We start from the raw sequence: 14,884 nt of genomic DNA, 5'->3' as shown, positions 1-14,884 counted from the left end.
TCTTCTCTGAAACTAGAGCAGATAGATGTACATCATACGAAATAAGTTTGAGAACTAAGCATAAATTGTGTAAATTTATAAAAAAAAAAAGGTTATCAAGAAAAAAAGAGGATAATATTTCAATTTATTTTATTCAAACCAATCCAAAATAATCTCAATTTAACACAGAAAACAATATAAACCATTAGCTTTGTAAATGAATAGAAAAATAAATGTTTTAAATAAATACTTAAATTATAATAGGTGTAATTGGTAACCCAAATCACTCTCCAGCTTGAATTAGTACCTCAAAAAAGGTCACTTTGAAAGCTGCCCGTAGGCCTGGCGTTGAGATCTTTTCACCCATGACTTAGTGTATCTAATTAAGATGCATCAATTTAGAGATCACAGTAAAAGGCAGATTAACAACAAAATTTAAAGTAAATAATTGACTCACAAGACAAAGAAAAAACTGTAAAGATTTCATTCTCTCTGTTTCATCTGGAGCATCATTTAGTATAAATTTCTTTAACCGAGCCATCTTTTGTGCCAAAGAAAACAGCGTGAGCCATGTTGATGAACAAGCCGGTTTCTATCACTCCTAAAACAAGTAATAAATCAAATAATGTGGGGTACTTACACAGTGAAGCACAGCGTTTTTGTTTTTAAAATATGGAAAAATAGCAGATAAATTGAAAAAGCACAGACTTTGTAAGGTCTGTAGAAAGGCTAAAAGCATTTAGGTATGGATTTTCTGTGGACACCTTTTCTGCCAAGCTTAGGAAAAACGCCATATAAACCTTCGTCAGTTGCCAAATTTCCTCCGATTAAATACGAATTTCCAAGAAAAATTGTAAATATTTTCCGCTCAATTTTTTATAGATTTTTTTTTGTAATTGGGTCTGAAGTATCTGAAAATTTCAAGAGAAAATGTTCATAACTCTCCTCAAAAATAAACAAACATAACATTTCATCGGAGGAAATTTGGCAACTCTCCTACATTTATACAGCGTTTTTCCTTGGCATGGCAGTGTTATGATGCAGGATTCACACGATGAAATGAAATACATAGCCTTGGAGGTAAGCAAGTCCTCTGCATAGTGCATTTTACATGCAATATTCCACAAAAAACCAGTCACTTGAAATAAGTCAAGAACATTTTTGAATTTCAAAAACGCTGAAGGTTTTCCGGAATTTCTATGATAAAATGCAGGGCATTGTAGAATGGACTGCTTGCTCTGAGTGAGAAGGAGAACTGAGAAATAGATTTCTGATTCATTTGAAAGTTGCTGTGATCTAAAATTCTGAATATCCACCTTTGTGGAGAGCCAGTCAGACTCATATAAAGAATGATGAAGAGATGAAATGGAAAATTTTTGGCATTAATTTCACTGCAAGTGACAGAGTCATGTGAAAATGTTTTCCTCTATCATTCAAGAGACTGAGATTACAATCCCTCACTGAAAATTATTCCACTATTAAGAGTGATTCCCAGCTAGGAATCACAAGTTTAGAAACAACAAAAGTATCGTCAGTTTATCTATTGAATTAGGTGTTTATACGAATGAGCTAGAAATTGCAGTTCCTAATTGCAAAATGTAGTCCAATTGGACTTCATTTTGCAATTGGGAACTACAATTTCTGACCCACTCGGAAAAGCACTTACCTGTGTAGGAAAAATAATGGCACGAGCGTTGTTTCTAAAGTGAGCTGGAATTCAAAATGCAGTCCAATTCATGTGGCTAGGGTTATCAGATCAAACTCTAATGAGTTTCTTTAGACATACCTGTACTTAGAAACTGTTCTGGTGAAAAATGGTGCGTCTTGGCACAGAAATTTCTAGCCCCATCCACTTAACAATCAAAGCAATATTAAAAGTGACATACCTGGCATCATCTTGATTGTTTTATTTACTTCATCCCAGTTAAACGTTTCAGACGTGGGAAAAACCCAATCAAGGATGAGATTACCATTATCAGTGATCACAGGACCCTGAAAAGATACAAGGCCTTAAAAAATTAAACATTTAAAGAGAAAACTTTAAACCCTCTGTAACTTAAAAATAAGAGTTACATTGTAAGTGTAGCAAAAATATAAAACAAGTTTGTAACATTTTCTGCATCTTATAAGGCTGGGCAATCAAACCTAGAGCTCCTTTCAGAAACGTTGGAAGTCGTTGACTTTCTGTTTGTAGACAGCTGCTGACAAATAACAACCGATGATTAACCAAATGCAATAACGCATCTTTAGATGTCAGGAGACTATCAACATACCTCATTGGAGCTCTGATAAAATTTTAACTCAATATGCTTTAAAGTTACAAAGTTTCTGTCATTTTCGAAAGTCTCCTCAATGTCCTACACATTTCATACAGTTTTGATTGTGGCAGCATAAAAAAGAAAATTCTTGGCCGAAAAGAGTTTAGATAGTAAATAGGTCAATTGAGAAGATACATAGGCTGCCCAAAGAGTACCACCACCTTTGGTTCTTTTAAGGAAACTAAAGTAGCTATCAAGATTCAATTCACGAAAGCTTAAAGTTCCTTTAAATACCTTTATAAAATACCTTGTGGACCTCTGTAAGTCAAAAATTGACTGATTAACCAAATTTTGAAAATGACATTTTAATTTGACTTACCCCTCTAGGATTTTCAGCAATTTTTTTTCCACCGAGAAAGAATGGAAATCAAAAGCTACCTATATAAAGAATACAATTGGCAACGTCACAAAAGAAGCAGCAAGAGTGCAGCCAACTGTTCAGAGTTAAGATGGTAACTGTTCTTAACAGGTATTAACTTTTTTCTCAACTTCGCGATCAATTTTCATTACATTTTGACATGCACTGGATTAAAAACCATATTTTTATCAGAATGAAGGCAGAATTGAGAACAGTGACATCGCATGATTTATAATTGTTTTAAACGTTTGTCAGTGACAAACACAAATTCGACGTTCTCTTTAACAAGTCTTTGATACCATCTCTTCGCACGAATTGGAGAAAACCATTATTGGGCAGTGGGAAGGAAGGTTGAAGTTCTGCATGAAAAACAATGGATGATACTTTGAAAATATCAAAAAGCTAAGTCATACAATGAAGAAAAGTAACTTTCAGTAAATTAATGTTTGATTTTGTAATTTTTATCAATGCAAAATTGCTTTCTCTCATCTTACCTTTTTTTCTTATTGAAAAAAAAATTGCTAACAATCCTGGAGGGTTAAAGTGAACATGTAATCTTCACATCTCTGTCAATCAGTCAATCAATCAATCAATCTTCAGCTTACAAAGTACATTTTAAAAATACTTAAGAGGGCTTCAGCACTTAAAATTCCGCCTCTTAATAGCCACTTCAGTTTGCTCAAAAAACGAAAAGAAGCAGTATTTTTTGGACAGCCTACATAGGAATACAAACACCATTTTACTTAAAACCACGAAAAAAGTATGTAGATATGAAAAAATATCTGTCATGCATTTGAGGACTGAATTTTGAACAAAACATTTTGCATTATGGTTGGCAGTTGAATTAACACTTTTAAGGAATCATAACTTACAGCTTTCATTTTTGACATTCGAAGAGTTGCACTTCCTCGATATTTCTCCTGAATACGCATTTGAATCGGTTTGTATGCTAAAGGCAAGACTTCAATTGGAATTCCTTTTTTATAATTGTCGCCAAGGTGCTGAGAGTCTTTACTGGATGAACAGATCAAAGTAAAAGATTACTAAATTTTGTTTGGTTCTTAAAGCATCAGGGCTGTAACACTTTCAGGGAAAAAGAATTCTGAAAAAAATGAGTTACTTTACATGATTTCCTAGAGTTCAGACAAGCAATTTCAGCGGTAATCAAGCCTGCGAACTCTTGTGGTTTTTGGTAAAGATAAGATGTTTTTGCGACCTAGATTTTGAAAAATTTTGATTTCAGTGAGCATACTGGCAAAAATTTTGTGTACAAATTTTAACTTACTACAGCATGATGTGATGCTGTGAGTTGAAACTTATGAGAAATGTCCTGCGATCCCGAAACTATTAATTGATCTACTGACTATCAAATTGTTCTCCAATACGCTGGAGATCCTCCATAAAAATGGGGTTGAGTTGAGACTAAAATCCAGTTCTTAATTGAGCATACCTCATCCAATTTTCTTCCCTCATGGAAGCCTTCCAGGAGTTTTTAGCCAATTCTTGGGCAGTAACAATTCTTAAAACCTTACCAAATTTTCCATATCCTGTGCAAGGTTACAGAAGTGCTAAATTGACTCAGGAAGTGATCAAGTTGTCAACTACACTAAACATCAGAATACTTGATTTTTGTTTATAAATTAATACATTTCCCCATCAAATTGAGATACAGTAACTTACTTGTAATCAGCAACAATGATTAGTTTTTCACTGTAGCCAGCAATGATCTTTTCCTGAAGCAGGCAACCTCCTCCACCTTTGATGAGAACTAAGTTTTTGTCAACTTCATCCGCTCCATCTATTGTGCAATTTAACTAAACAAACCAGAACACGTACTCAGTTTCACAACATCAAACAGAGGTAACACAATGTGAATAGGTATACAAGAAGTGCAACAATTGATGGTTCGTGCAGACGTGCATTCATAATAACTACATGGACCATCAATCACAAGCATCGATGGGCGTTTAAATGAGAGCTCCAAATCCGCAACGATTAGCTTGTTTTTTGTGGACATTCACCAATTTATGATTTGACGATTCTTCAAAAAAATTAGAAACAATTCTAGTGAATTAAGTGATCTTTCTTCTTTTTTAAAAAGGAGAATTGAAAATTAGTCAACAAGCTTGGTGAACAAGCTAAGTATATGAGTGATTCAAAATTTCAGAAAAAGGCCATGCAAAAGGCTGAGAATGAGGCTTGAGATCTGAAAGAAATTTAGGAACAAAAACACCAACAAGCAAACAAACTGCTGATGTTTCCAACACATCACAGAATAAAAAGAAACTTTACAACAAATAGTTGTTTACCAGCAAAAAGTGACTTCAATTGCACATGAGAACATCTGGAGAACTCTAGAGGTAGATAACACTGATTTTGAGGGTAGATAACTACTTTCTGAGGCTTCAACAGCCCAAACGTAATATTAATTGACAAATAGGCTGTCAGCAGGCATTAACATATCGCTAAAATTTGGTTCATAAACTGGCCATCAGGAAAGGTTTCCAAAAGAGTCCCTCAAGTTTCTCTCAAAATTTTTTGAACAGATTAAATCAAACAAAACGAAGAGAATCAGCTGAGGCTTTGACCCCAGATTACTTTTCATACTAAGCAATCCTAATTCTTGCGCATACAAATGGAAATATGCTAAAAACTAGAAGACTCACCTTGGGATATTGTTCCAAATCCCCCAATTTAAGATCATTTGAGAGTATGAGTTGCCTGGCTTGAAAAGATGTAGGAACACAAACCACATTTAAGTTTTTTGTTCTCTTCAGCTCCGCTAAAAACAGGAGAAATGGGACACCATTAAGATATTTCAGCTTGGCACTTGTAACTCCCAAACCAAGTACCTATCTTCATTTGCGACATTATAGACTTCTTGCCTTAAGGTACTTCATTGTTTAAATAAAAAAGTACTGAACGTCATTCTTTGAAAACTTTTTCAAGTTTTAAGTTCTATTTAAAGAATATATTGGGAAAATTTCAAGCAATTGTGTTGGATAATTCTCCTTGGGGAAAATAAAATAAAATTTTGAAACACCATTATCCAAATAGGTAGGTATGTGAATTTCCCATGGATAAGTTTTGTTTTTAAGTCTTGAACCAAATTAACAGGAACACACATTGAGGAAATTATGCTCAGTTGTGGTATAAGAAATAAGTGGATAAAATTTCCTAGTTAAAAATTAATGAGCAAATTTATTCAGAAAAAAAGTAAAATTCAAGTATGGTACTAACAGTGTTGAGCTATTGCTACTTCCAAGTATTTGCGGTGGCATCTGATTTTCTTAGGCACCCCTTTTGATTGGCACTCTAAGTTTGAAGGCACTATAGACGAATTTTCTTTGTGCAGTTTGCAATAATTAGCTATGCGCTGTGTGCAATGATCATACCTGGTGCACTCCAACCAAATCATTTCTTGTCTTGTCTTTGCGTCAGATAAGTTGGCAGTTGTTCATTGTGACTGTCATGCACAATGAGCCGTTTTACATATCTGTGCATGATGGCATTATCTTCCACTTGAACTGGGGAAAAAAAGAATGGACAAAAGTCACATCAGAAAAATGTACTAGTCAACAGAAATTTGAATGCTAACAAATGGGCCAACTGATGACTGATGCATTCAGGATGCTGTGATATTTGGCCATTCTTTTCTTTCTGCAGTTCAGATCTCAAGTCAATCCTTGATTGCTATGGAATATCTAGACGCTGCAAATAGGAAATAATCAATTGCTGACTGGTCTGACACGAGTTCTACCAATCGCTGATTGCATAACTACTACACATTTTGTTAGAACTCATTTTAGAACAAACATTTATCGGTATTATTGAAAATAAGTGAAGACAACTATACCTAATCTTTCAACTGCATAAACAATTGTGCTGCCACTTCCAACTCCAATTATCGTATTGTCCTGTGAACAAGAGGAAAAAAGCTACCTATATCATACATTACCAATTGATTTGACTACTTTTGACCTTCAGCAACTTACAACATAATAGACAATACACAGCAAAAACCGATATGAATAGGCACTGGTAAGGTGAGGAGGGAGTTTTGTAAAGCGTACTTCCTGGTGTACGCATGAATGCAAAAGTTTTGCTGGAGAGCTCGCAGTTTCAGCAGGCCAATTACTGAAAGTTCAAGGCAGCCCAATAAGACATTAAGATGTTATAAACTGAATAGTTAAGGGCAATGTCTTGTCTTGCCAATATATTTTAATAAGCAGACAGCAGAGGGGACTTTTATCGCAATGCCTTGAATTGAGATAACATGAGGACCGTGAGGCTTGTTGTGGGTTCAATTACAAACGTATGAATGAGCGAATGAGGGAAAAATTCAGGATTTTAATGTAGCAAATCATTGAGGGTTGTGAATTACTAGAATAATTGTTAACAACTGAATAGAAGAAGCTGAAGGAGGAAAAGAGACACACCTGTATGAAAGTGTCAACGGCTTTGAAAGCCGCCAATCTTTTTGCTTCCTCGATGGACATTCTTCTGGATAGATGAGCTTGAAATTCAACTTTGGATAAATAAATAAACCTACGAAAAATATTGGAGGGTTGTAGACTGAGCAAGAAAGAGTTTATCTTTCAAGACATCCAGCAGACGAGACAGATTTTTATCACCACTCTAGAGAATTTATTTTATCAGTTATCAGACTGACGGAAGGGATTCGATAACAACCAAGGTTAGTGATAACAACCGATAAACAAAACAAGCATGGAGGTCCTTGGTCCTCGGTCCTTTGTTGACAGTTTGTTGACTTGAGACCATTGAGACCGAGAGATCTGGACCGAAGGTCCGGATTTCGGAATTTTTAAAAAATTTAGTTTACCGAAATTACACAGGTAAAACTGGTAAAACAACTTCCGAATTTTTAAGGATATCCCCGAACTTCAAGATGTTTTCAAAATTCAAAATAAAATATACACTAAGCGGCAACACTGAATTTCGGAAGTTCAGGAAGAAGGAAAAAAAGCGGAACAAAACATGTCACATGTGACCACTTTTAGAGGTTAGGTTGTGTGTTATGTTATGTTACGTTGTTATCAAATGATGAAATTCTGCCTGCACTTTTTCGCTCTGTTTCCCAGGAAGAATGAGAAATATCCCGCATGTCTTAGAAGTTAACTCTGTTTTATAATGTTTGATTCCGCTCTCTCTTTTGAAGTATTAGCAAAATGTGGAACCTCGAAAGCCAGGACATCCCTAATGACGCTACCTCACTACACAGTCGAGACTCCCATGTTCATGCCTGTCGGAACAAAGGTAAAAATAATGTGTCTAAAGTACTTAGAAATCTGCCCGATTGTTGATTTTTTTCCGGCAAGACAGGACTAGACGTAGCCCGGACTGTGCCATGTAATATATTAAGCAATTTTTTATGCTTTTTGGGCTGACATGAAATTCAACAACCAGGCCGCAGACCATCTTCGCAGTCAAAGGAAGCTGTATTCGCTAAGATGAAGTATTGAGGAAATGATCTTGTACTGCTTGGATTCAAAACAGTGTTTCCAAGTTCATTGGAATCAAGGAATTTGTTTTTAGTGGCTCTGTAAATAGGAACGGACATACAGTCTGAGACTCCAAATTCTGTGCTGATATAGTAGTGCACATGTATTATGGGCATGCCCCTTCTCATACCAATCCATACTACTCCTGGACATTGCAGCATCATGCAGAGCTGTACATTGACTTCATTTCTGCATCCTCCTGACATTTCTGGTCCAGGGTTTTATGAAAGAGCAAAGGACAAGTGAATTTTCAATCTTAAAGGTACAGTGGTGTTGGATTACAAACTACACACGAAAATGGTTACCTGTCTCTTATTGCTAATAAGGTTCTTCTCCAATAGCCATGTAATAAATCAAGGGTGCACTTTGTGTGAGATATCCTTCGTTACATAAGTACACAGACTCATCATTACTGTTGGTCTGATAAAAAATTTTTGATTTTATGTACACTTACGAATTAAATGTTCTAAGTAGTAAGAATCTTTTCATATTAATGTTACAGAAATAAGCAATATGTTGATTTCCCCAAAAATGTCACCCATGTATTGATAATGAGCTTTATTTTTTTGGTATGGTCTGTTGAAACATTTTAATACATTTTTGTATCATTAATTTTAGGGGACAATGAAAGGTTTACTCCCTGATCAGTTGAAAACTCTCGATTGCCAAATCATTCTTGGCAACACATATCATCTTGGATTACAGCCGGTTTGTTCATTTATACTCATTTCATTTTTTTTGGAATCTCTCTCCTCATGATAGTTGCATCATCAAACCCTAAAATGAAACAAAATAGAAACAGATCGAATGGACTATGAATTGGTGTAAGTTTGATGCTTCAAGCAGCTAGCGAAGGAACAGAAACCTCAATTTTTAAGTTCATTTTTGGCCTTGATATTTTGAGGACTCCAGCAAGGCATGTCTGGTGGACTCATGACTGCGGACAAAATATTTTCCGCTTTTAGACTTTTGCAACCGTACGTCTTTGAATTTTCAAAATTCTCAAAAAATGCTTTACTCCAAAGTTTAATTGCTCAGTAAGACGGGTCGTGGTGGAGAGAGAAGATGGATCAATTAGTATTTGGAGACACCCCAGAAACTTGAACACAAGTACCTATAAATAAGTATTTTTACTCTTTCATTTTAAGAAGTCAGCAAAAATATATTTTTCTCTGTTTTAGTTAAAAAAGACAGGTTTTATTATTGCTGAGTAACATTCGAAGCAACTAGACGGATGGGCCTCCGTACACTGTTAGGGAGCTTCAAGTTTTTGATGTTAGGGTTACTTTACATTGAAGAAATCTCAGAGTCTCAGTCTTTTGTTGGCAGCAAATTTATGAGGAGTATTGTGACAAGTCTCATGCATTTGAATTTGCTCACGATTGAATAAATTTTTAACATGCCTGTGTATATCTCTACTTTTTTCAGGGTTCAGAACTGCTAGAAAAGGTTGGTGGCTTGCATAACTTTATGGGATGGGACAGAGCACTTTTAACCGATTCAGGTGGTTTCCAGATGGTCTCCCTTCTAAAATTTGCAGAAATTACAGAAGAAGGTGTAAAATTCCAGTCTCCAAACGGAGGTACGTAACTTCTACTTTGAATAGCTTTTTTATCCTTATATCATTGTAGTCATTGCTTGTCTCTTCTTTTAATTCAAAATAATCTTGATGGTCAATTAAATAGTTGACCAAGAAAACACTGCAGCTCAGGCTCCTTTTGATTTTTCTCTTCCTTTCAGGAAAATGCTCTCCAGAGATACTCAGGTGCCTTAACCTGTTAGACCAATTGTCCCATTAATTCCAATATTACTCACTTTAGTGATTTAGTGGCTAAAAGACTGCTTCAGAGTCCGCTTTGTAATGCCTAGTTGTATGCTTATTTAAACAATGTTTTCAAAGCCTCATGCACAAGATTCTGTATTACAAGTCCAAGTTGAAGCTAAGTAATGCTTCCATCAAGCATCAAGCTGCATCATAAATATTGTGTTTTTCAGTATTTAAAGATGTCTGCTGGAGTCAGGAGACAACCCCTTTTTAAAAGTAATCCGGCGATTAAATACAATTTTTCACTTACAGTGGAGGCAAAATTTTCTACACATGTGCATTAGTTGAAAAAATCAGTGGAAAGAGTTTAATTAAGAAAATCTCATTTTTGCCTTCTCCTTGAGGGGGGAAGGGGGGGCTTATTTTTTAAAGCGACCAAACTAAAGGTTGCACAGTCTTAAATCATGCTTCAAGGTAAAATAAACACCATAGCCAGAAGGGTTTTGAAAAAAAAAAAAAATTACCTGTCTGGCACAGAGTCTGAAGCTCTAGGTATTTACGAGATTTTCAGTATTTGGACCATTTGTATTGATTTTTTAACTCGATGCAAAGGAATTTTATGCAAAAAATTGACAAATTGGTGCAAACATAGCAAATACCCCGTAGATTTAGGATACATTTCTATTTTTTGCCAAGGTCACTTGCAATGTATAAGAAAGGGGGGGGGGGGGGCATAGCAGGTACTGTCTTCTCCTCAACGGGATAAGTATATCGCTCCAGATATTTCAAGCAGTATTTCATTTTTATTTTGTTTTTCAGATAAGGAATGCATGCTAACTCCTGAAAGATCCATTGAAATTCAAAATGCAATTGGTGCTGATATCATCATGCAATTAGATGATGTTGTACCTACACTTGAGAAAGGCCAGCGAGTTGTTGAAGCCTCTGAGAGGTAATTTACTTTGTGTTTTCTTATCAGCTTTCAAAAATTCCAAGAAAAACTAATTTGGATGCATGGTGGGCTACTTATCACGAAAATCCGGTTTCTAATGTAACAGACCTTGCATTTCCTGCTCAACAGAAGATATTTCCATGAAGGAGGTATTATCCAAGTTCAAAATGGGCTGCGTTTTAGGGTGGTCCTTAGGTAATAGCAAAATCTCATGCGGAAGCTTACATGTCAAATACACACCAATATACAACTAAGTAATTTCCAGCACATTTATAGAATTCCACTCCAAAATTACGCAGAATGATGGGCAGAAATCAACGGTTTGCTGAAAACTGTCGAAAGGTTTGTGTCTTGCAAAACCAAGACATCCTTCAAAAATATTTTTTAAATTTTTCCTGTGGTCAACTATCAAATTTTTGTGGAACCCCGTGAAAAAATTTAATGCCAGTTGCATAGTGTCTATTTTCAAAGTGGCAGCTACTTCTTTGGTTCAAATAAGTTTGTCTCAAGTTGCCTAGTGTTTTTTAATTACAGCACCAATGTGAATATCTATGAGACAACCTTTGTATACTTGCTTTATGAAATAGAAGCTGATTGAGCCCCCATCCTTTTTTTTTTTTTTTTGTTTTGCATTAGTCAACAGAAAATTTTAGATCTTTTCTTTGTCTCTCTGAGGTAACTGTTATAATATATGTGTGAAATTTTTTTCATATTGAACAGGACCATTCGTTGGTTAGATCGTTGTCTAGTAGCTCATAAACGACCCAAGGAGCAGAGCATTTTTCCTATTGTACAGGGTTCTCTCATACCAAATTTACGAATCAAGAATGCTGAAGAATTAGTCAAAAGAAATACAAATGGATATGCAATTGGTGGGCTGAGGTTTGTGTACTATTGTTTTTGTATCAATTTCAATTAAGGTATCAAACAAGGTTTTGTATCAATTTCAAATGAGGCGCACTTAGCCCCAAAATCAACTGAATCCTCATCTCCCTTAATCTCATCTCATCCCTGTGTAAAAAAAAGAAAGAAAAAAAAACCCAGAAATTTACAACTAAACATGATTTAAAGTTATGTACCTGGGTAAGTTTGAAGTCTTTGTTAAAAATTTAAGAAATTGTTTTGATGAGTTCTTATCATGCCAGTTTTTCTTCATTTTTTAAATTTATTTTTTGATTACTTGAAATCTACAGGCAAACCTATTGATTGAAAATTGGCTTTTCTGCAAAACTACTGTTCCTCTTAGAAATTCTATTTTCGTCAAGGGTGTCCCCTTACCTTAAAACTGGCCGACCGGTTCCTCATCGTGGGTATTGAGATAGGGAGTGAAGGGGTGGAAGTGTCAAATTTAAAATAAAGGCCAACCTTATTTTCAAATAGAAATCATCTTTTGTTAATCAATTTTTGTTAGAATATCAGTCGGTAGATTTTAGTTCTTTAGAGCATGATTTCCTCTCACACAACCCCCCCCCCCCCACCTTATTCTCACATTGAGTTACTGTAATTTCAGCGGTGGTGAAGCTAAAGACGACTTTTGGAAAATTGTCAAGTTATCTGCAGACCATCTACCTGAAGACAAGCCTCGCTATTGTATGGGAGTTGGATGGGCGGTTGATCTTGTTATCTGTTGTGCCCTTGGTGTTGATCTCTTTGACTGCGTTTTCCCTACAAGGACAGCCGTAAGTTTTCTCTTTAAATTTTGTCTGAACCACGCATGAAATTCTTGCACAGAATGAAATATTTTTAAGAGAAGCAAAAACGGTCGAAAGCACCCTCAAATAGCCAAAAATGGACGAAAATGTCAGAAAATGTACAATAACAAAGAAGATGAAGCACTTCAATGATGTCATCATAAGGTGTTCAATAACGTCATCAATGGGTTCTACAATGGCGTCATCAGTCCAAGAACACCCCAAAATGGTCGAATTAAGACAGAAGTGATTTTTTTGCCTTTTTGTCTCACCACCTGTGACGTCAACAAATCCATATAAGCGTGGGCTGCCCCCTTCTTGAGGTCTCCTCTACATTCAGTTGGCATGAGCTAAATGTCAGCCATCTCGCTCTTATGGCTCCCTTTTACTTTATTGTGACTTTTTCAGTATTTTGTATCAATCACTGAATATACCTCAATTTTCGGCCTTCCATCTAGTTTTCCTCATTTGTTCTCCTGTTTTTCATCTTTTTAGTGCCAGCAAGTGTCTATGCAATCTCTTTTTGTGTCGTGGTGTCATCTAACCATAAGGTTGATGTGACAGTAATTGATGTCTTTCTCTCTCTTTCTTTTTAGAGATTTGGCTGTGGTCTAGTGAAATCTGGTCAAATCAATCTACGACAGAAAGCGTTTGAATTCGATATGGAACCTATAGATCCTGAGTGTGATTGTTCAACTTGTAAAACTTACACCAGAGCGTATATTCACTCTATCATTTCAGCGGAGACTGTGGCGTGTCATCTTTTAAGTGTTCATAATCTAGCATTCCAGGTATATTTTAACTCATTCTATGTCAATAAGTTAAGCTTATTATGTTGTAATTATATGCATTTCTTGCCAAAATTATTGCAGGACAGGCGCACTGTCAGGTGCAGGCACCTGAAAGAGTGTAAGAAAAAATTTCTAAATATATTCTCTCACTCGTCTGCAAACTGGAGTCAGGAATTACAAGATCTTTTGAAGTAGAACCAAAAAACCTGTTTCTAAGACTTTTGACGGGACAATGAGATACAGACGAAGAAGTGTATGAATGTACGGTTCCTTGTTCACCTGCCAATGCCTGCGCCTGATGTTGCCCCAAAAATAAGAATGCTATCAAGAGTCAGCACCTGATACTGTTTCAACTTGTCTATTATTTTATCAACTTTTCTTACTTCACCTATTCAACCTTAACTACTTTTGTTGCCAACTAGTTAATCACTAATCATCAATGCAGACTGAAATAACTAAGTTTTTCCTGATTAGTGCTTTCTGACTTTCCTCACTTTCAAAATTATTTAATTTTTTTCTTTCTCTTTTTTTTTCAGATGCGTTTAATGCGGTCGATTCGTGAAAGTATCAAGCAAAACAGATTTCCAGAGTTTGTCAAAGACTTTATGAGAATCAACTATCCAGATGGCCAGTTCCCCTTGTGGATAGTTGAATCACTGAGTAGCGTCAATATCACACTTGACCGCTAAATTTCCGGATCTGAGCAAGTTTTTGCCTTTGTTTTTAGAATTAGTAATGTGCTGAAAGCATTCCTGTTTTAACCCACCATTTATTTCTGTATCTATTTACTTATAAAGTTTTTTCAGTCTACCAATAAATTTTTTGTGCCTTCATGTCACTTGGAGAAGTTATTATTTAGTTATTGGAAAAGTAAAGGAGGATTAAAAAAATCCAAGGCCATTTTCGGCTGCATCAGCTCTAAGTAAGTGAAAATTGCTCCCTTCAACACCAGAATAAGTAGTTTTTCTTCTTTCCTTTCACATGCAAAACAAACAGACCAGTTTTATTAGGAAGTATGAGGGGGAGGGCTGATGATGCCGTTGGACCAGATAACAGGATTGAATGGCAGATCAATGGTAGTAATGGCAAATAGTAGTCCGATTGAACGAGGTTATTAAATTACAGCATTGAAGTTAACCTTTGTAACTTTGAATCTACTTTAAAAAAAGTCAAGGGAGTTTCCTTCTTTGGAGTAATATAGACTTTTTGTGAGAGGAATAAATTAAAGCTTGTACTTTATGCAAATGTAAAAAGATCATAAAGCCCTCAAGACACTTTACCACAAAAAGGGTCACTCAATGTGACTTTATTCTTTAAGAAATCTAGAAGCAAAATCTACACATCAAAGAAAAACTTTTGAATATGAAAAAGAGTTGAGACTGTTTGTCTCTGTAAGGCTATATTTGGTTTCAAACAATCAAGAAAGAACTATCCAATGGTAGTTTAGATGTGTAAAAATTGCGAAATTATTCCTTTTCCGTTCAAACTTTGTACATGAAAGAATGGAG

The 14,884-nt window shown here is 35.6% G+C and overlaps 2 protein-coding genes across 2 annotated transcripts; one reads left to right on the top strand and one right to left on the bottom strand.

Annotated features, from left to right (window-relative positions):
* Nucleotides 1-112: 112 nt before the first annotated feature.
* On the bottom strand, nucleotides 113-7,361 carry Rpi (Ribose-5-phosphate isomerase). The gene is made up of 7 exons (XM_019062697.2): nucleotides 7,095-7,361; nucleotides 6,512-6,572; nucleotides 5,322-5,437; nucleotides 4,336-4,469; nucleotides 3,528-3,669; nucleotides 1,866-1,971; nucleotides 113-580 (listed from the first exon to the last, which is right to left on the bottom strand). The coding sequence occupies exons 1-7, from the start codon at nucleotides 7,152-7,154 to the stop codon at nucleotides 489-491; spliced, it is 711 nt and encodes a 236-aa protein (XP_018918242.1). The 5' UTR covers nucleotides 7,155-7,361; the 3' UTR covers nucleotides 113-488.
* Nucleotides 7,362-7,659: 298 nt separating this feature from the next.
* On the top strand, nucleotides 7,660-14,214 carry Tgt (tRNA-guanine transglycosylase). The gene is made up of 8 exons (XM_019062693.2): nucleotides 7,660-7,932; nucleotides 8,796-8,885; nucleotides 9,606-9,759; nucleotides 10,762-10,894; nucleotides 11,615-11,776; nucleotides 12,405-12,573; nucleotides 13,182-13,376; nucleotides 13,913-14,214. The coding sequence occupies exons 1-8, from the start codon at nucleotides 7,807-7,809 to the stop codon at nucleotides 14,063-14,065; spliced, it is 1,182 nt and encodes a 393-aa protein (XP_018918238.2). The 5' UTR covers nucleotides 7,660-7,806; the 3' UTR covers nucleotides 14,066-14,214.
* The last annotated feature ends 670 nt before the right edge of the window (nucleotides 14,215-14,884 follow it).

The sequence above is a fragment of the Bemisia tabaci genome, chromosome 1 (genome assembly GCF_918797505.1).
Source record: "Bemisia tabaci chromosome 1, PGI_BMITA_v3".
NCBI classification, from domain to species: Eukaryota; Metazoa; Arthropoda; class Insecta; order Hemiptera; family Aleyrodidae; genus Bemisia; species Bemisia tabaci.
The sequence above is the reverse complement of the archived record's forward strand: the minus strand, read 5'-3'. Positions and strand labels throughout refer to the sequence as shown.

Coding starts and splice junctions, on each gene's coding strand:
- Rpi (XM_019062697.2), bottom strand. CDS start 7,154: ATGTCCATCGAGGAAGCAAAAAGATTGGCGGCTTTCAAAGCCGTTGAC. Junction 4,470..5,321: donor ATTTGGAACAATATCCCAAG/GTGAGTCTTCTA, acceptor TGGTTTGTTTAG/TTAAATTGCACAATAGATGG. Junction 1,972..3,527: donor GAATGTCAAAAATGAAAGCT/GTAAGTTATGAT, acceptor GTATCTTTTCAG/GGTCCTGTGATCACTGATAA.
- Tgt (XM_019062693.2), top strand. CDS start 7,807: ATGTTTGATTCCGCTCTCTCTTTTGAAGTATTAGCAAAATGTGGAACC. Junction 7,933..8,795: donor TCATGCCTGTCGGAACAAAG/GTAAAAATAATG, acceptor CATTAATTTTAG/GGGACAATGAAAGGTTTACT. Junction 13,377..13,912: donor TTCATAATCTAGCATTCCAG/GTATATTTTAAC, acceptor TTTTTTTTTCAG/ATGCGTTTAATGCGGTCGAT.